Source organism: Propithecus coquereli, unplaced genomic scaffold (genome assembly GCF_000956105.1).
Source record: "Propithecus coquereli isolate 6110/MARCELLA unplaced genomic scaffold, Pcoq_1.0 Scaffold1, whole genome shotgun sequence".
Taxonomy (NCBI): Eukaryota; Metazoa; Chordata; class Mammalia; order Primates; family Indriidae; genus Propithecus; species Propithecus coquereli.
Window position 1 is genome coordinate 2,183,746 of NW_012133857.1, and position 21,599 is coordinate 2,205,344.

The 21,599-nt window shown below is 38.0% G+C and overlaps 1 protein-coding gene across 2 annotated transcripts in view; it reads left to right on the forward strand.

The window, feature by feature from the left end:
* The window catches only part of OXSR1 (oxidative stress responsive 1), a 104,574-nt gene that overhangs the window by 46,005 nt on the left and 36,970 nt on the right, over positions 1 to 21,599 (forward strand). For both annotated transcript variants that reach the window (XM_012638720.1, XM_012638725.1), the window contains 2 exons: positions 13,551 to 13,606; positions 20,202 to 20,311. In XM_012638720.1, coding sequence (XP_012494174.1) covers positions 13,551 to 13,606; positions 20,202 to 20,311 — 166 coding nt within the window. The remainder of the gene's footprint in view (positions 1 to 13,550; positions 13,607 to 20,201; positions 20,312 to 21,599) is intronic.

Consider the following 21,599-nt stretch of genomic DNA (forward strand, 5'->3'; position numbering starts at 1 on the left):
TTTTTTTTTAAATCTATATCTGTTGACGGTTCTGTGTTTCAGGACTTTCTATTGCCCAGTTTGGGATTATAGCAGATTAATAGAAAACTCAGGAAACTTAATGCCATGTTGTTCTTCAAGTCTTGAGGCCCCTGGCCTCTCTGCTTTCCTCTTTTCACCTTTCAGAGTTCTTTTGTGATTGTCTGTTGAATTATTTCTGGGAATTTTAGGTGTATTTAAAGGGGAAGAGCAGGGAAGAGTAAACCTACATCATTGGTTTGGGACCAGAACTAGTCCCTAGATTTGGAGTAGCACTACAGTTTTATTTAAATCTATTTTGTTCTTAAAGTCACATTCTGAATGTGTAATATGACATGTTGTTATGTGATATATGGAACTGTTCTTCAAATATTTTATATTTATATTGTTTTTAACATTGTGATGAACATCGTCCTCTGTGATTTCTGTTATTTTTAAAATCTCGCTTTCTGTAAGAGGTCAAAGGAAAACACATTTTATGGAATCTTAAAAGAGATTGCCAAATTGCTTTTTTCAGAAATGTAGGGATTTATGCTCTTGTTAGCAGTGTATGAGAATGGTAGATTCATTGGACCCTTCTTAGTCTTGCCTATCAAACATTTTAGTTTGCAAATTTTGATGGATGAAGAATGGTATTAATTTTGATATGCTGGATTATTAGTGAGGTCGAGCATAGATATGGAGCAGTTGGTATTTCGTTTTGTGAAGTGTCTGGCTTTTGCCTATTTTTCTATTGGTATCCACTGCTTTTTTTATTCTGAGATTTTTATATGTTAAAAGTCATTCTTTCTCAGTTTTTGTCTTTTAATTTTGCTAAAGATGTGCTGTTTGGGTCTTGGGCTACTTGTATAACAAAAGGACAAGAGGGAATCAGTTGCCAGAGTGTGATTAAAATCTTGAAAACAGAATGGGGCTAATGGAAAATCAAGACAGGTCAGTGAATTGGTGACACACATATATGCATACATCAGTGAAGTCAAAAGAGTAATCATAGTGAAGTAGTTGAATAGTTATCTAGCAAAATAGGTTATGGGTAGAGAGTGGGGTACCTGAATTAGTGATTTTGTAATTGGGTCAGTTCTGGTAATAATAGGATAAAAAATTGAGAAAGTAGAGAACTGAGGTAGAGTAGAAAAGGTTTTTAGAGGTGGCTTCAGTAAACTAAGAGGCAGGGTTTACATGGATTGTCTTTGTGATTGTTGAAGTTTCTTGGGATAATGGCAAGATGATTTGGAAAGCAAGGTTGTAATGAACAACTGGGAAATTGAATAATGGCAGTAACAAAGAGGGAGAGAAAGTGTTAAAATTGGGAGGCATGATTCTGAAGTTAACTGATTTTTTTTTTTAAAAAAAAAAGAAAGAAAAAACAGAAACAAAAAATAGGCATTCATTAAGGAAAGATAGGCTGAATGAAGAAGGAACACTTGACTATTTTATGTTTCAGCACTTTGAACATGTCATCCCACTAACTCCTGGCCTCCATTGTTCTGACGTTAAGTTGATTGTTAATTGTATTGACGTTCCCCCTACATGAAGAGTTGTTTTTCTCTTGCTGCTTTAAAGATACTCTCTTTGCATTTGGGTTTCAACAGTTTGTGTTGTTGCTAGATATAGATCTTTTCTCTTTGTATTTATTCTACTTCTGGTTCATTGAGTTTCTTGAATTGGTAGATTTATGTTTTTCCTTCAAATTGGGAAAATTTTTGGCATTTTTCTTCCAATATTTTTTTGTGTGTGTGTGTCCTCATTGCACAGGGGCCATGTAATACTTCTACTGTATCATTCACGATCTTTAGTGTATGTGCTACTGAGGCAAGCACTCTTCCAATATTTTTTATGTCTTTTTCTCTCTTTTTTCTTTTGAGGACTCCTATTATATGTATCCTTGATTTCGTTCCACAGGTCTCTGAGGCTCTGTTCACTTTCCTTTAATCTTTTATTCTCTATATTCTTTAGAATGATAATTCTATTTTTAGGTCTACTGATTCTTTTGTCCTCTAGAACTTACTGTTAAGCCCTTCTAGCAGATTTTTCATTTCAGTTATTATACTTTCTAACTCCACAATTTCCTTTTAGTTCTTTTCTTTATAACTTTTATATTAACTTGCCTGGGATAACTATGAAATGTGTTCTCCCCTGTGGTATGTATCCACTGATATATGTCTCTGCCTAGTTTGTTGTGTTTTTTAAAAAATATTCTTGTTTTTATTTTTAAGTCTGGTTTGTTCTGTGTCTGCGTAGCCTAGTAATCAGCCAATTAATGGATGGAGGTTGTGCTCAAATACCACATAGGAGTAAGGCATCCATCCTCTACTGAAGGATCTTTTTGTGGGTTTTGAAATGAACATTTTCAAAGTTCAGGCTGTTTTCCAGTTTGCCTGGGTTTCACTTTTGGACAGGTACTTAGGAGTCTCCAGTGCTCATGTGCACATCCTCAGGGTTAGCTAGAAGTATGTGAGTAGCAGGGGCCTCTTTGTCTCTACTATCTTTGGCCAGGAGTATCTTTATCTCAATCTAGACTGCAACCATAGGCTAGTAGAGCCACTGTTGACTCTCTGGTGTTGGTCAGCCTTCAAAAAATTACTTCAGTTGACAGTGTCACTGAGTGTAGGTGTTACCCACCTCTTCGAATCAAATGAGCCTCTTTCAACTGTGGCAGAGAAGCTGCCAGTCATCATGGTCTGTCTACCCTAGTGAAACCTCCACGTGGACTGAGCTGGGGCTGAGGAGTGATAGGGTTAGTCCCAGACTGGAACACCACAGTGTCCCACTGTTCTTACCTGAAATGCAGCTGTTTTTCAAACATGAATGCTTCTCAGGTTGATTTCCAGAGCAATGAAATGGTTGTTTTGTCATTTGTCATATTTGTCCAGTTTTAAGGTTGCTTTTTAAGGGGGTAGATTTACCTATTTATTCACTCAGCTGTAGCTGGAAGACCTATTCTTCATATACTTTTTCTTGCCTTGAGATTGTCCTAAGAATAAGTACATTTTTTTTCCTATTTGAAGAAATTCCTAAAGAAAATCTCTAAATAAAAAAGTTGTTATATTTACATTTTGTATTCTTAAGATTAATTCCTAAATAAGAAAATTCATGTTTATCACATTCATGGGTAATATTAATATATCACTATTATTAGTCTCACTTTGCAAGTGAAGAAAAGAAACTTCATTAAGTTAGGGGATTTGCTCAAGCTCACAAAATTTTTCAGTGGCTTATAAGCTAACTTGTAGGACAATTTGGAATGGGAATTTCAAAGATTTTTTAACAATGACATTATTCAAAGTAATGCCTTTTAAATGGTAGCCTCTTAGGTTGCTTTTAAAAAGGATGTTACTCATTTAGTTAAATGAGAGCTGGTATATTTTACAAAGTAGATGTTACAATCATACAAAGTAAAGCAGAGACTGAGTTTCTTTGTGCCTGAACTTGATAATGAATCAGCTCACTACATTCTAAAAAAGACAGTGACCTTTATGTTTACTTCAGCATGTATTTGGGGTTAATTTTACTGTTGACTAGAAATTCTCTATCTGTAAAGATTTAGGAAAAAGAATATACTTTTATCAGTGTTTTAAAGTGAATACTTTGACTTTAAAAAATAGAGATGTGGGTATATTAAATAAAAGAAGACAACACAGTATATTAATCCCAGGGGCAGACCTAAATTCTATTGAGTTAGTGACTAAAAAATGTAACTGATACTGAGTCAATGTATACTTCATTGATTAGCACAATCTTTCTTAGCAGGCTTTGGAAGCAGACTGCTTAGATGCAGATCTTTGCCTTGTTACTTGCTGGTGACCTTTGGCAAGTTACTTAACTTTTCTTTGCCTTGGTTTTCTTATCTGTAAAATAGGGATGATAATATAATAGTACCTACCTCATAAAGTAGTTGTGAAAATTAAATGAGATAATATATATAGTGCACTTAGAATGGTATTTGGCACACAAGAATCAGCAAATGCTAATTGTCATTAATATATACAGAGGTTGGCAAACCTTTTCTGAAAAGGGCCAGATACTAAATATTTTAGGCTTTATGGATGAGATGTTCTCTATCACCGCTACTTTGTAATATGAAAGCAGCCAGAGATAATCTGTAAATGAATAGGCAGGGCTGTATTTTTTTTTTTTTTAAACATGCAGTTGGCTGTATTCAGCTTGTGGGTTATAGTTTGTCAACCTCTGATCTACATGGCTGTAGAAGATTGTTTTGTCTTTCTCTCATGTAATGCAGTCTGGGCATAAGTGTCATCAGTCTAGTGTCCATCAGTCTTTACTCCAGGGAGTCAGGGACTCAGACTCCTATTTTATTGCTCTACCATCTCTGAGTTCTTGCTGCCTGGTCCAGGTTGACTTCCACCACATCCACATTTCTGTGGAAGGAGGGAAAAGGGAAATAGGGATTATGCCATTTCCTGTTAGCAGTGGTTCTCAGGAGGTTTGGCAATGTCTGGAGACATTTTTGATTGTCACAACAGGGGCTGGGAGTGGGAGGTGGTACTGACATGTAATGAATGACTAAAGGCCAGCAATGCTGCTAAATACATCCTGCAGTACACAGGACAGCCCCTATAACAAAATTACCCAGCCCAAATGTCTACAGTGCTGGGGTTCAGAAAACCTGCATTAAGGGAACAACTAGGAAATAATACACAACACTTTCGTTTACATCACAGTGACTAGAACGTAAGTCACATGAATCTAGCCTGCATAGAAGGTTGTGAAATGTTGTCTTTCTTCTGGATAGTGATGTCCCCAGTAAAAATGCCTTTTTTTAATCTTTTTTAAAATTCTACAGAGGGAGACATATTGGGACCAGTTAACAGTCGCTGGCATTTTTTTCACAAGATTGTTAGATGAACATAGAATCAGAACTGAGGCAATTTATTGAATTGCGTTAATTGCAAGTGTCAAGGTATGCATACACAGAATTATCATGCAGAGAGCTGGAATCTTCTGTTTTTGGGGGCATTTTTTCTTCTTGATAGTGTTGGAAATACATTCCCAAATGTTTACTCTTTGGCCATACCCCTTTTAGGTATCTGTTAACACATTATTTTAACTAGGTACAAAGACAGTTAATTAGGTACAGTTTTAGATGAAAATTCTTATTGTTTTAAGAGTACAGATGCTTCTTGATTTGTGATGATGGGTTAATCAGGACATAACCCCATTGTAAGTTGAAAATATCATAAAGTCGAAAGTGCATTTAATACCCCAATAAACCTTTTGCGAAGTTGCAAACTCCGAAATTGAACCATCATTAAGTCGGGGACCATCTGTATACCTTCATACCTTCAGTGTTTCCAAGATTCCTAGTTTATGTTATTCCTTAGAGTCAGTTGTTCTCATTCATGCCCATAAAAAGAGAATTCCTTTTCCTTTGTAAGACTTAAGCAAGTTGGAAAATTTAGACAACTAGAAAGAATTATTTTTTTCCTAGAGTAGAATGCTTCTATAGATGGATGATTTCACCTGTTATACATGGATTTTTTTTAAAAAAGCTGTTATTCTAAGAATAACCTAATTAAGGTGTGTCCACACACCTTTTTAGGGGAAGGGGGAAGGATATGGCACTTTGCTTTTTTTCTTCATATTCTGATTACTCATTGAAACCTCAGTTTTACAACTTAGTAGTTATCTGATCTTTCATCAGTTACTTTTCAGGGCCTTTGTCTATTTGCTCAAGGATTAGAGTTAAGTGGTTGATTTTTAAGATTACATCTTTTTGATCTTCCATTCTCTTTGTGTTTTCTTAGGTTTTAATGGAGCGTTTTATATGATTCCATTTTTTCTCTTAGGATATCAATTATACTTCCTTTTTTACTTTTAAAAACTTAGAGTATATGCCCCATATACATTTTACAATTTTACTGCCATTATATGCCGATACCATATGCATTTTACAACTTATCCAAGTCCACTTTCAAACAGCACTCTGTTGCTTCATGGGTTGTACAAGTGCCTTACAACAGAGTATTCCTACTTCCTCCCTTATAATATTGTTGTCATTTATGTCATTTATCCACAAGCTATAATCACAAATACATTGTTGCTATTATTATTTTGAATGAATTGTTAGATTAATTAAGAAAAATAAAAGATTTTATTTTACCTTCATTTATTCCTTCTCTAATGCTCTTCTTTACTTTATGTAGATCTGAGTTTCTGATCTATATCTTTTTGGTCTTCATTTATCTTCTCTCTGAAGAACTTCTTTCAACATTTGTTGCAAGGCAGGTCTACTGACTACAAAGTCTCTCAGTTTTTGTTTGTCTGAGAAAGTATTTCTGCTTTTCTTTTTTTTTTTTTTTTTTTTGAGACAGAGTCTTGCTCTGTCACCCAGGCTAGGGTGCCGTGGCATCAGCCTAGCTAACAGCAACCTCAAACTCCTGGGCTCAAGTGATCCTTCTGCCTCAGCCTCCCAAGTAGCTAGGACTACAGGCATGCGCCACCATGCCCAGCTAATTTTTTTTTTATATATATATATTTTTAGTTGTCCAGATCATTTCTTTCTATTTTTTAGTAGAGACGGGGTCTCGCTCTTGCTCAGGCTGGTCTTGAACTCCTGACCTTGAGCGATCCACCCACCTCGGCCTCCCAGAGTGCTAGGATTACAGGCGTGAGCCACCGCGCCCGGCCTCTGCTTTACTTTTGAAGGATAATTTCTCTGGATACAGAATTCTAGGTTGGTGGATTTTTTCCTCTCATCACTTTAAATAATTCATTCCACTCTCCTCTTGTTTGCATGGTTTCTGAGAAGTTGGATATGATTCTTAGCTTTATTCCTTTATAGGTAAGATTTTTTTTTCCTCTGACTTCTTTCAAGATTTTTGTCTACCCTGTTGTCTTTGGGTTTACTTTGAGATTTCTTGAATAAGGTCTGAGACAGGATGTTCTTTTCATTGTAGTTTTAAACAGGAGCCCTATTGATATGACTGACAGTAAGGTGTACAGAGAGGGGAAGTGTTTTATAGGACTATGATTAAGTCTCTGTCTTTTAAAAAATTATTTATTCATTTGTTTGTTTTTAAGAGATGAGGTCTCACTATGTTGCCCAGGCTGGAGTACAGTGGCTAATCACAAGTGCGATCCTACTGCTGATCAGCACAGGAGTTTTGACCTGCTCTGTTTCTAAACTGCGCTGGTTCATCCCTCCTTAAGGCAACCTGGTGGTCCCCCACTCTTGGGAGGTCACCATACTGATGCTAAACTTAGTGTGGACATCTGATGGGCATAGCACACTACAGCCCAGAACTCCTGGGCTCAAGCCATACTCCTGCCTCAGCCTCGAGTAGTTGGGACTACATACACAGGCCACTGCACCCAGCTCAGTCTTTTTAGTGAACCTGTGCTCCTATACTATAGCCTTTACGAGTGCTTCTCAGTTCCCCTCAGGGTGAGGTAGGAAGGCTTGAAAACACTGAAGTCAAGTATTTCCCCTCCCCCAGGTGAGTTAGGTTCTGGTAAAACCTAGGTGGTTAGGCTCTGATAAAGTATTTCTCTTGAGAAGTGGATTTTTGTTAGGGAGAACTGAATGCTCAAGGCCTATTTCAAAGTGGTTACTTTTCTTCTTCTCCTGTGGGAGCATGAGGGGAATTTTCTCAGATCTATACCCTGAGAACCTGGTGGGGCTCCAGGAGGGTAAAGTCATCCAAGTGTAGGAGTCCCCCTTAGAGTGGGCCTTCGCGGGGTTTTTAACTGTCAAGCTCATCCATACCAAGCTTCCATTTGTCAATTACAATTTAAGTTTTTCTGCCCCAGAACTGGCTCCAGTAGTACACCTATATTCCTGGGCTTCTGCTCCAGTAAGCTGTAGTTCTGTTTTACTGTTTCTGCAAATTTGTAGGCAGTGGTTTGCCCTGTGACCTCAGTTCTCTGACGGATCTAAGAAGAGTTGTTTGCTGGGCACAGTGGCTCACACCTGTAATCCCAACACTTGGGGAGGCTGAGGCAGGAGGATTGCTTGAGCCCAGGAGTTCAAGACCCGCTTGGGCAACATAGTGAGATGCTGTCTCTACAAAAAAAAGTTTTTTTTTTTAATTAATCAGGCGTGATGGCATGCACATATGGTTCCAGCTGCTCAGGAGGCTAAGGCAGGAGGATTGCTTGAGCCCAGAAGTTCAAGGCTGCAGTGAGCTATGACCATGCCACTGTACTCCAGCCTGGGCAACAGGGAGACACTGTCTCAAAAAAAAGAAGAGTTGTTGATTTTCAGTTTGTTTAACTTTTTTCCCATTATGAGGACAGAAGTGACAGTTTCCAAGCTCCTTATGAGTTGGACTGGGATAAGATTACATCTTAAAATTCCAGAGTGCCTTTACTGTCTGACGTCCAAAGCTTTTCCTGTACAGATGATATCCTGATGTCCTGTTGATTAGCAAGTTAGTAGTCCTGACTTTGGGTATTATTATACCTCTGCCAGCAGGGGTGGCTAATAGACACAACAAAATTCAAGGGCCTTCTTGCCAAGTAAAATTTCTTGGGACTGTTTGGGCATATTTATGATGCTCAATCCCTTTGGCCATTGAGGAAAAACTACTATCTGTTTGACCCTCCCCTGTCCCCACTACCACTACTAAAAAGAGGCCTAGCACCCTATTTGAACTTGTTAGACATTAGACAGTATGTGCCTTACTTGGACATTCTGCCTGGGCCTTCATATCCACTAACCTGCAAATCAGCATCCTTTGAGGGAGGTCGGGAGTATTAGGCTGTGTTGGAAGCTATCCAGCAAGCTGTGGCACAGTCTCTACCTTTGGGATCCTATAACCCTATTGACCCCTTTGAGTTACAGTTTTCTGTGATTGAAGATGTGTTACAGGTACATACAGGTTCAAAATTGTTATCTTCCTGGTGAGTTATTCCTTTTGTTCTTATATAATGACCCATTCCTAGAAATGCTTTTGTATTAAAGACAATTAGGTCTTATTTTAATAAAGCTATACTAGGTTCCCTTTGGTAAGTGTATCTTTCATTGTGGTCCAGGTTTTCCAGGGTCTTAGCTTTATGAAGGGGTCTCAATTATAGCTCCCAACCTTAAACTGGCCCGGTGCTGTGTTTTCTATTGAGGTGTGGTTTTGAAAACCTGAGCCTCTTAGCTGTTGGGGCAATATCTTTGTTCTGTCTCTCAGGGCTTACTGCTCTGCCTCTCAAGTATCTCTTTAATTTCTGAACCTTGAGAATTTTCTTTATTTCATGTTCAGCTATGTGATAATTTTTTCCCCTAATTTATCCAGCAAAGGATAAGTGTGTATCAGGGTGAAGAGTGTGTTTTGAGGTGAAGGCCTGGGTAGCAGTGATGAAAGTCTCTGTTTTCCATGCAAAGTTTCCATGTTACTGGAATGGAAATTCTCTGTTTCATACTTTAAATCATAAACTCTCAACCTGGCCTACATACTGGAATATGGGAAGCTTTAAAAATTATTGATGCCCGGGTCCACCACCAGAAACATATTTAACTGGTCTGGAGTGAGTCCTTGGCATTGGGGTTTTTAAAAGTTCCCCAGGTAATTCTAATGTGCAGCCAAGGCTGAGAACCACTACTTAGACTTTAGCAGTAACCAACTCTGTGATACACTGAGACTTAAACAGGCTTTGGAGAAACTTGTGTTATTTTGAAGCTGAAACAGGTGTTTTTAGTAGGTTTTGCTACTTCTCATATCTTTAAAGTCTAGTTGTTATTTCAGATGGATCCACCTAATATAGCCTGGTGGATCAGATCAAATAATTTTCTTCCATCTCTACTGTGTTTTCCCCGTGGCCTCTAGGCTTTAGAGATTTTGACTAGGATGAACAGATTTCTGAATTAGATTTATGCTTTTCTCTCTGTTTCTACCTAACAAAATATTTTTCCCATTAAAGAGGTTAGCTCTAACAGAAATATTGGATATTTTAAGTCAGTTTATGATGCCTAAATGTAGTGTATTTACAGTTTTGGTTTTGATTCATTGCTTCTCTTCACCTTTTTCAAGTTTTCCATAAACTGTGCCTATTGATGAGTAATGAAACTGTTATGGGCAGAAACTTGTGTTTTATATTAATGAGAAAGTCAAGCATGTCTGTGATATTCCTTTTAATTTTAGAAGGAATATGTAGTTTGGGGGCAATAGTGACATGAGGAATGGCAATAAACAGTGAAAAACAAAACTCACTATTGCTATTTAAGAGTGGATGGAAGATTTAACTGTTGGGCTGCTGAGTTGCTTGATATTCTTTGTGGCAGAGTACAAGGTTATTTAACTGAGGACTACATTGATTTCCAGATATTTAGTTACAAATCTTTTCCTTGGAAGGTCAGTTGTCCTGTTTCAGGACACAATGTGGTATTTTTGATTGTCCAGTGAGTCATGATACTCCTCTGCTTTTATTCCTAGAGACTGTTCTACAGATTGCACTTTTGGTTTCCAAAAGGATACATGGATTGATTATTTGGGAAATTGATCAGGAAAAGTAGCCACTCAAAGTGCAGACTCTATTGAAAATGGATTACTGTCTCTTCAGTTACGAAAGACAAAAACTTATAAAACATTATTGGAATAAGAAATACATATACATGGCCTAAAAATTCAAACAGCCCAAAATGATGTATGGCAGAAAACAAATCTTCTCAATGTGACCTGTGCTAAATTATGTTGATACTATGTACCCTTGATATAACTTGATGAAAATGGCACTTTACTTATATGATTTTCCTCCAAAAACCCATAATACCAGTCTAACCATGAGAAAAACATCATAAAAATTCCAATAGAGGGATATCTACACAGTGCTTGACCACTATTCCTCAGAATTGTTATGGTCATTAAAAACAAGGAAAGTCCGTAACCTAAACATTTATACCCCCGTAATATGCTGAAATAAAAAACAAAACAAACAAATGAAAAAAAAAAAAACAAACAAAGTCTGAAAAACTCACAACTAAGAGGAGCATAGTGGCAACTGAATGTAATATGGTATCCTGGATGGTTTCCCAGGACAGAAAAAGTATGTTGGGTAAAAACTAGGGAAATCTGAATAAAATGTGGACTTTAGTTAATAATGATTTATTTATACTGGTTTATTAATTGTAGAAAAGTACCATACTAATATAAGATGTTAATAATAGGGAAATTAAGTGTGAGGTGTATAGGAGCTTCTCAATTTTTATGTAAATCTAAAACCGTCTAAAAATAAAGTATTAAAAAGAAGTCCTCTTCCTTCCCTGTACCCCCAATACCCTGGTCCAAAGGGAATCGCTTCTTGCGATTTTCTTATGACTCCTTTGAGGGAGATTTTTATGCCAATTAAAACATAATGCATATATCTCTCTCTATCCTGCTTTTTTTTTTTTTTTAAAGAAAATGGCCAAATATTATATGTAGTATTCTTTTTTCACTTAAGAATACATTTGGAGATTGTTCCTCATAAACACATATATTCATTAGTATTTGTAGTATTTTATGGTATGGATATACTACAGCTTAACTGATCTTTTGTTGGATAGTTAGGTTGTTCCCGTTCGTTGACTGCAGTGTGTTACTTTATAACCCTAACATTTGAAAGAGTTAGGAGATGGGGAGTGGGGGATGGGGAAGCAGGGAGAGAACAATGTATTATTTTTTTTAATGTTTATTTGACATAGTGTATTTTATTTTATTTTTTTAATACTCCACTTCTTTCCAGAAGAGGATTTAAGGCAAGTTGTCTCCTATGTCGTTATTTAAACCTGTTTCGTGAATGTCTGGGAGATGCCTCCTGTTTACTAATTGTAATGTTGTCTAAGTATAGGTGATACAGTAATATATTAAGATACAGGCCTGACTCTACCTCATGGTGAAATGAGGGAGACAGACATAGAAATATGATCAGATAATACACTATGCTAATACTGTAGTACAACCTGCTGCAAAAACTCAGGAGAGAGTGACTACACTATGCTTTTTTCCCCCATTTGGTTTTAGATGAATTCTGAAAAAGGAGTTGGAAGTTAGTGGTTGACTCAGTTGGATGATTTTTGTCACCAAGGGAAGAGAATGTCCTCAATTCTTTCCTGTTTGTAGTGTTTGGACTCAGAGACTTTACATTAATGGAGCAAAGCAGACTGGCCTCTGCACTACTAAGTCAGCCTCTGGGAAAGTGACCCCATAAATTGCTTGGGTTCATAAGCAGTACAGAATACTCAGTAATGTGATTGGTTTCCTTATGCTTCAGTATATATTTAGGAAAGGCATTGTATACTGTGGTATGACGGTGCTGCTGCACACAGTTGTGGAACCATTGTTCATGGTTTGCCAATGAATGATTATATCTAAAGATAGAGAAAAAAAGGGATAGGGACAGGACCAAGTGTTGTGCTTTTCTAGCCTCAAGGGCTGCCTTTCTTTTGCTTAATTATATTCATTTTTAATTACAAAATGACTATATAAGTATATTCTCATGAGGTATTAAAATACTGTTCCCCTTGACTTCAATCCGACTTATCTCTACAAAAGGAACCATTTATTGCTGTACGTTTGGTATACATGCTAAGGAATATGTATGTGTTTGTAACATTAATGGTGTCATATAAAATGCGCTGTCCTTCCATTTCATTTGTTCATTTAACAATGTGTGTTAGAGGGCATATCATGTCACAACTTGTTGAATGACATTCTGTTTTGTGAATATAACAATTAATTTAACCTTTCTACTATTGTTGGCTATCTGTTACTAGTTTTTGTTTTTTATTACAATGCTGAAGTAGAACCTCCTTGTATATTCCTTGTACATTTATGAGAGTTTCTCCAGGTTATCAACAAATGGATTTGCTGCTCTTAGAATTTAGGTATTTTTAATTTTGCCAGATTACTGACACGTTGCATGAAGCAACAAAACAAGTTATAGATTTGAAAGGATAGTATAATATCATTTATGTTGGGAGAAAAGTCCAGATACATCAAGGTATATATTCTATTAACCAAACTGGTAACAGTGGAAAACTTTGGAGAGAGTACTAGAGTTGAGAATAGTGGTCAAAGGGACTTTGGCCTTTTTTGTGGTATTTAGGTTTTTATAACAAGAATATATTCATGTGTTACTTGAGTCTTTATAAATAGTTAACAATAAAAATATAGAGATGTCTGAGTAATTTATATCTATCTTTTTGCTACAGGCATAGAATAGCCCCTGTTTTCAACTGCATGCTAGATCATTTAAAAAATTTGATCATTTATTAGGGCTTAGAAAAAATCGGTTTATTTCAAAAGTAGAATTATGTGAGGATCACATTCTATGGCCACTGTTACCATAATCAAGAATATTTAATCACCTTGGATTTTCTGGATATTATAAGAAGCTATACTTTATTGTAGCTTTCTGTTTAATGTTCAGATTCTAGTACAAGTGACTAAAGTTTTAAAAATTTTACTATTGGCCTTAATATGCTTTAATGTAAAAATAACACTTAAATATTGCTAGTGTTGTGTGAATATAGTAAATAATTGTTTAAATTATGTTACTTCAAAGAATAGGTGTTTTTTGATATGTAACTTTTTTTTTTTTTAAAGAGATGTGAAAGCTGGAAATATTCTTCTTGGAGAAGATGGTTCAGTACAGATTGCAGGTAATGATTAGTATTTCTTTTTATTTTGATTTAGTGGTCAGTAGAACCACATTACTTTTATGTTTTCTTAATCCTTATTTTCTCCTGTTCCCTGGACCATCTCTACTGAAGCATCCTCTGTTGGCACATCATGTTGGATGCTGCTGACTTTCAGCATATCTTCTAGTACTCATCCTTGATTTGAGATCTTAGACCTTTTTCTGACCATTACTAATTACCTTCCATTTGTCCATCCCTTACCCCTTTTAGTATCTTCTGCTATGAGTTCTCATAGCATTCTGCACTTTTCTTTAAAGGAAAAATAGTCAAGAATATGTACTGTTGGCTGGGCATGGTGGCTCACGCCTGTAATCCTAGCACTCTGGGAGGCGGAGGCGGGCGGATCGTTTGAGCTCAGGAGTTCGAGACCAGCCTGAGCAACAGTGAGACCCTGTCTCTACTAAAAAAATAGAAAGAAATTGGCTGGACAACTAAAAATATGTAGAAAAAAAAAATTAGCCGGGCATGGTGGCGCATGCCTGTAGTCCCATCTGCTCGGAAGGCTGAGGCAGGAGGATCGCTTGAGCCCAGGAGTTTGAGGTTGCTGTGAGCTAGGCTGACGCCACAGCACTCTAGCCTGGGCAACAGAGTGAGACTCTGTCCAAAACAAAAAAAAAAACAGAAAGAAAAAACAATAGATAAAAAAGTGGACAGAAGCCTGGTGTATTCGCTTCCCAAGTGAAGACATCTAAACATAAATATAATAAAAGGCCAGGCCAGATGCAGTGGCTCATGCCTGTATTCCTAGTACTTTGGAAGGCCAAAGCAGAAGTATCGCTTGAGGCCAGGAGTTCAAGACCCATGTAAGGCAGGCTCATAGGACAGCAGGAATGTCCTGAAGCCAAAAGGTGGTCAGCAACAAGGAAGAGTGTGTCCATTGTGGCTGGCACCCAGGGTGAAAGGAGGTGAGGAAGAGAAAATGAACCTAGAGAACTGGGGACAATGTATAGATCAGGTGGGGCCTGAAAGGCCTTTGGCTTTGGCACTGCAAAAGACGGAAAGCCACTGGAGTCTTGTGAACAGAAGTGGCATATCCTGAGTTACATATTAGAAGATCACTCTAGCCACATATTGTGGGGAGTGTGGTGGCAGCACGAGAACCAGACAGGAGCCCACCACCAGGAGATGATGCTGTTTGCAACAGAGAGTTAGTAGGGCATGCCCATATTATTTTTACAGAGATACAGAAATATCATATATAAAAAAATGCACATATCCTAAATATATAGCTTGATTAATTTTCACCAACTAAACATTCAGAACCTGCCTTCCAGTTACTAACCTCCAAGAGCAACCTCACTTGTAATAGCACAGGTTAGTCTTATCTGTCTTTGTACTTTATGTAAATAAAAGCATAGAGTATATATTTTTGAAAAATAAATAAATAAAAAGACCAGCCTGGATGACATGGTGAGACTTAGCCCTACAAAATATTTTGAAAAAAGAAAAATTAGTGGCCAGGCTCAGTGGCTCACATCTGTAATCCTAGCACTCTGGGAGGCTGAGGCTGGTGGATCACTTAAGGTCAGGAGTTCGAGACCAGCCTGAGCAAGAGCGAGACCCCGTCTCTACTAAAAAATAGAAAGAAATGATCTCGACAACTAAAAATATATATATATATAAATTAGCCAGGCATGGTGGCGCATGCCTGTAGTCCCAGCTACTCGAGAGGCTGAGGCAGAAGGATCGCTTGAGCCCAGGAGTGTGAGGTTGCTGTGAGCTAGGCTGACGCCACGGCACTCTAGCCTGGGCAACAGAGCAAGACTCTGTCTCAAAAAAGAAAAAAGAAAAATTCACCAGACGTAGTGGCTTATATCTGTAGTCCCAGCTACTCAGGAAGCTGAGGATTGCTTGAGCCCAGGAGTTCAAGCTTGCAATGAGCTATGATTGTGCCATTACACTCCAGCCTGAGTGACAGAGTGAGAGACTCTGTCTCTTAAAAAATGACATTAAATAAAATGGGTTTAGCCTCCCTAGTAATCTATTAAATGCAAAGTAAAATCACTTTAAATTGATTGACCTGACAGAAACATCTGACAGTACCAATTGTTGGTGTGGGTATAAAGCAAGGGGAAAGAAAAAAAGAAACTCATGTTCTGATGGTAGGAGTATAAATTGGTACAACCATTTTATTAAAGTTGAAGATACACATATCGTAAGACTTTGGCTCTTAGGTGTGTGGTCTAGAGAAACTAATCCTTAAAGTGTGCTACAGTGTGCATAATCATTACAAATTTGAAATAAACCCATTGCCTTTAATTAAATAGATAAATTCATTGTGGTTAATTTATATGCTATAATACTATATAGTTATGAAAATGAATAGACCTACAACTACATACAAAAGCATTAATCATAAAAATATAATATAGGGGATGGATTGGACATGGGTTTCCTTATCTAGCATGAATGGCACCATAGCCAGCCACCTACACGAACTAGGAATTTGGGAACGCCATGTCGTCTCTCCTTCACTCATGTTCAGTCTATCACCGGGCCCTGCCAACAGTGCCTCCTTAGCTCACTCTTTTTTTTTTTACTTGTGGTAAAATATACATAATGTAAAATTTACCATTTTAACCATTTTTAAGTTTATGGTTCTGTGGCATTAAGTATAGTGCTATTGTGCAGCTGTGACCACCATTCATCTCCTTAACTATTTCATCTCTCTTGACTCAAACTCTGTCCCCATTAAAAAACAATTCCCCATTCCACCTCTCCCCCCAACCTAGGTGACCTCATTCAACTTTCTGTCTCTATGAATTTAACTACCCTAAGTACCTGGTAAGTGGAATCGTACAATATTTGTTATTTTGTGATTGGCTTATTTCATTTTGTATAATGTCTTAAGGTTCATCCATGTTGTAGCATATGTCAGAATTTCATTACTTTTTAAGGCTGAATAATAATTCCATTGTATGTATATACCCATAAATAGAATTGCTGCATCATATGGTTATTTCGTGTTTAATTTTTTGAGGAATTGCCATATCATTTTTTACAGCAGCTGCACCGTTTACAATCCCACCAGCAAGGCACAACGGTTCCGGTTTCTCCATGTCCTCACCAATACTCGTTCGTTTCTTTCTTTCTTTTCTTGTCTTTTTTTGGTAGTAGCCAGTCTAAGGGATATGAATTGGTATCTAGCTAACTGTGGTTTTTTTTTTTTTTCGAGACAGTCTCGCTCTGTTGCCTGGGCTAGAGTGCCATGGCATCAGCCTAGCTCACAGCAACCTCAAACTCCTGGGTTTAAGTGATCCTTCTGCCTCAGCCTTCGGAGTAGCCGGGACTACGGGCATGCACCACCATGCCCGGCTAATTTTTTCTGTATATTTTTAGATGTCCAAGTAATTTCTTTCTATTTTTTAGTAGAGACGGGGTCTCGCTCTTGCTCAGGCTGGTCTCGAACTCCTGAGCTCAAATGATCCGCCTGCCTGGGCCTCCCAGAGTGCTAGGATTACAGGTGTGAGCCACCACGCCTGGCCCTCACTGTGGTTTTGATTTGCATTTCCCTAATGATTAGTGATGTTGAGCATCTTTTCATGTGCTTATTGGCCATTCGTATATCTTCTTTGGAGAAATGTCTACTCAAGTCCTTTGCCCATTATTGAATGGCATTTTTTGTTTTTGTTGTTGAATTGTAGGGGTTCTTTATTATATATTCTGGATATCAATCCCTTATTAGATGTATAATTTGTGGACTATTTTCTCCTACTCTGTGGGTTGCCTTTCACTCTTTTGATAATGACCTTTGATGCATAAAAGTTTTCAGTTTTGACGAGGTCCAGCTTATCTACTTTTTCTTTCATTGCCTGGAATTTGGTATCGTATCTAAGAAATCATTGCCAAGTCCAATGTCATGAACCTTTTCTCCTCCATTTTCTTTTAAGAGTCTTATATTTTTGGGCTTATAATTTTTTCAGACCTTATTATAAATAGCATTTATTATAAAGGACTGTAATTGCCTGTTCTATATTAGAAGCTGCACAAAGGCAAGGACCTTGTTTTCCTTGATCATCACTTTTGATCACATAGTAGGCACCAAAGTCCATCTTGTACTTTAGTTGAAATTGTGTTAAAAAAAAGAGCTAGGCCGGGTGCGGTGGCTCACGCCTGTAATCCTAGCTCTCTGGGAGGCCAAGGCGGGCGGATCGTTTGAGCTCAGGAGTTCGAAACCAGCCTGAGCAAGAGCGAGACCCCGTCTCTACTAAAAATAGAAAGAAATTAATCGGACAACTAAAAATACATAGAAAAAATTAGCCGGGCATGGTGGCGCATGCCTGTAGTCCCAGCTACTCGGGAGGCTGAGACAGGAGGATCTCTTGAGCCCAGGAGTTTGAGGTTGCTGTGAGCTAGGATGATGCCACGGCACTCTAGCCCGGGCAACGCAGTGAGACTCTGTAAAAAAAAAAAAAAAAAGGAGCTAAAATGATTTCTTGCACATTTTAGTTACTGTTTCTCTGTAGTTAGCATTTTAAAACAAAAGGCAAATGCCATTTTTGCCACTTGGTTTCTGTTCTTAACTTTATGGTTGGATTGATTATGTTTCATTGGCATTGTAGCTGTGCAGGTTATTTAACAGGAAAGTTTTGGTAAAGTGGATATTCTCACATTCCTTATCTAAGGGTTTTAACTAGAGTCTTCAGGGTTGGCAGGTCCTACTTGGAAACAAGCAGAGGTGTACCAGCTGCAGATCCAAAAAGTCTGGATTGTTATTCAATTCTGGATTTTTTTTTAAAGACGGGGTCTCAGACTTGAATACAGTGGCATGATCATAACTCACTGCAGCCTCAAACTCCTGAGCTAAAGCGATCCTCCTGCCTCAGCTTCCTGAGTCTCTGGAATTACAGGTGTGAACCACCACGCCTGGCTACATTCTGGATTTGAAATTCTGGATATTTTAACTACTTGAAGGTTTTCAGTAGGTTTTAAGAAATTAAAGAATTTCATAATTGAACCTAACATACATATTGTATATAACTTTATTGAGTCTTTATTATATTTAAGTATTTTAAGGCATAGCTTTGTCTCACTAGTTAGTAATAAAAATGCTAGTACTTATTGAGTGCTTAATATATTACAGGGACTGGCTGGACGCGGTGGCTCACGCTTATAATCCTAGCACTCTGGGAGGCCGAGGCGGGAGGATCCCTTGAGATCAGGAGTTAGAGACCAGCCTGAGCAAGAGCAAGACCCTGTCTCTACTAAAAATAGAAAGAAATTAGCTGGACAACTAAAAATATATAGAAAAAATTAGCCGGGCATGATGGTGCATGCCTGTAATCCCCGCTACTCGGGAGGCTGAGGCAGGAGGATGGCTTGAGTCCGGGAGTTTGAGGTTGCTGTGAGCTAGGCTGACGCCATGGCACTCTAGCCCAGGCAACAGAGAGAGACTGTGTCTCAAAAAAAACCGTATTGTGTAGACTTGCTGTTTTACACAGTGACAAGCAAATAATTACTTCAAGATGGCCGAATTCATAGACTTCTGAAGCTGGAATTTTCAAGTTTGCAGTGCTAAAATTACCCTTTTTACATTAGACTTGTCCATAATTTATTCTGTTTTCAAATATAGAATCGTTTTACATGCTGCAGAGTGTTCTGACATACACATAAACGAAAGGGGAGTCAGATAAGGTGTATAAAAGTCTCGCTATGTTAGTTAAGGTTCTTTTGGTTGCATCAGAAATTATCACTGGCTAACTTAACAAAGTAGGAACTTTTGAAATATACTGGGAAGACACAGAATCAAAGAATCAACAGAACAGCTAAGTCTCAGGATGGGCAAGCACCCAGTTGTGCTGTTGTCCTTTAGGATGTGGCTGTTAACGTGACTCAGCTCCAGTGACTCTCAATTTCCGTGTCTTTCCATTCAAGCTTCACATTTCCAGGAGACTGTGATTGGCCTAGCTTGGATTAAGGTGTCTAATCCTGACTCAAATTAGCTATGCCCGGGGTTCAAGGTCATGGAGCACAGACACGTGCTCAGGACTATTTATAGAGAAGGAAGAATTAGGGTGAGACAGGCTGTCCTCGTCAGTGACTAGTACTTTGGCTCCCACTATTGTGGGACAAAAACTTTGTAGAGAAAATCCCGAAGCTTAGAGAGGTGAACTGAGTTTAGCAGTGTCACACATCTATTAAGAGGTAAAGTTAGGATATGAATTTAGGATTACTAACCCTAATTTATTTGGTTCCAGGTTCTTGATAACTTTTTGATTAAGAAGCCGAAAAGACTGGATTTCATTCTGTAGGGTTTTTTGAGATGAAAGGGCCATGTCAAATTGATAATTAAAAAATGAATGAATCAATCCGATAGTGATATGTAGAATGGATTAGAGCAATGAGGAAAATCTGGGGAGACGATGATGTGTAGGGGTGGAGAGGAATGGAGTGAGGGACCTGTTAAGTTATGGCTTAATTTAGTCAAAAGTTCAGCAAAAATAAAACTGTCATGCTATTTATCTTATTTACATAAAAGATGGTGATTACATTATATTATTATCTGTTTATGATAGTTAATGTACTTTTAATACCTTGCTGTTGTATTCTATTTCAGACTTCGGGGTCAGTGCTTTTTTAGCAACTGGTGGTGATATTACCCGAAATAAAGTGAGAAAGACCTTTGTGGGCACCCCTTGCTGGATGGCACCTGAAGTTATGGAACAGGTACTGTGTTTTTGTCTTTTTAAAATGGTTTAGGGTTTTTTTTGAAACTGAAAATACTTAGTAGTGTTTTCTTTTGTTTGGTATACTAGGTTAGCTTTGGAAAATATATGTCTCTGCTTCTTGGTTAAGACTTTAGTCCACCTTCGAAAATAAAACAAAACAGAAACACTCTAGAACTTTACAAAGGATTTATGAAACTCAGGAATAATATAGTCAAGATTGTTTTAATAATTTTATTAGTACAAATTAGATGACCTTATTTTTTACATGTAGTTTTACTGCTGTTTCTTGAAGAGCTGTCCCTACATCCCCATTTCCCATTTGCTCTTCACACAATTGTAGTCTGGTGTCACTCGTTACATCACTTTAAGGAAACTCTGCTGCTTCTCAAATCCAGTGTTTATTTCTTATTCCTTATCTTACTTGTCCTATTGGTGGTATTTTGAAACTGTTCACTAGCCTAACGTTATCCACTTCCTTAGTGTAGTTCCCTCATTCTCCTGCTTGTTAGGCTGTATCTCTGACTTCTTTCTGGCTCCCTTTCTGCTCCTAAATGACACTGTTTCCCAAGACCTTTGTCTGGGGCTCTTCTCTTCTGTGACTGCAAATGCTCACTAAATGTTCTCATCTGTGCTTCTAGTTATTAATGATTTCTAAATTATATCCAGTCCAGTCTTGTTTCCTAAGCCTCCAGATAGATAATTTCTAGCTCTTGATGGATGCTTTCCATAAATGTCTTATAGGCATATCAAACTTTGTATGTTAAGGACTTAATTCATTTCTTAGTTTTTTTTTTGGAGATTGGGCCTTGCTCTGTTTCCTGGACTAGAGTGCAGTGGCATCATCATAGCTCACTGCAACTTCAAACTCCTGGGCTCAAGCGATCCTCCTGCCTCAGCCTCCTGAATAGCTGGGACTACAGGCGTGTGCCACCATGCCTGACTAATTTTTCTGGGGTTTTTTGGTGGTTTTTTCTTTTCTTTTTTTTTTTAACATCAGGATCTCATGATCTCACTGTGTTGTTCAGGTTGGTCTTGAACTCCTGGCCTCAAGTGATCCTCCCACCTCAGCCTCCCAAAGTGCTAGGATTAAAGGCATTAGACACTATACCTGGCCTCTTACTCTGTTTTGATCACCTGTGTTCACCCTATTGGTGAGGGAAAGATTCCCACCCTACAGTTACGGGGGTGGCTGACTATACAACACCTGATACTGAACAGATGAAATTGACACAGTTTATTAGTCACATATACACACAGCCTGTTGAAGGAGGACACTGCATGCCTCT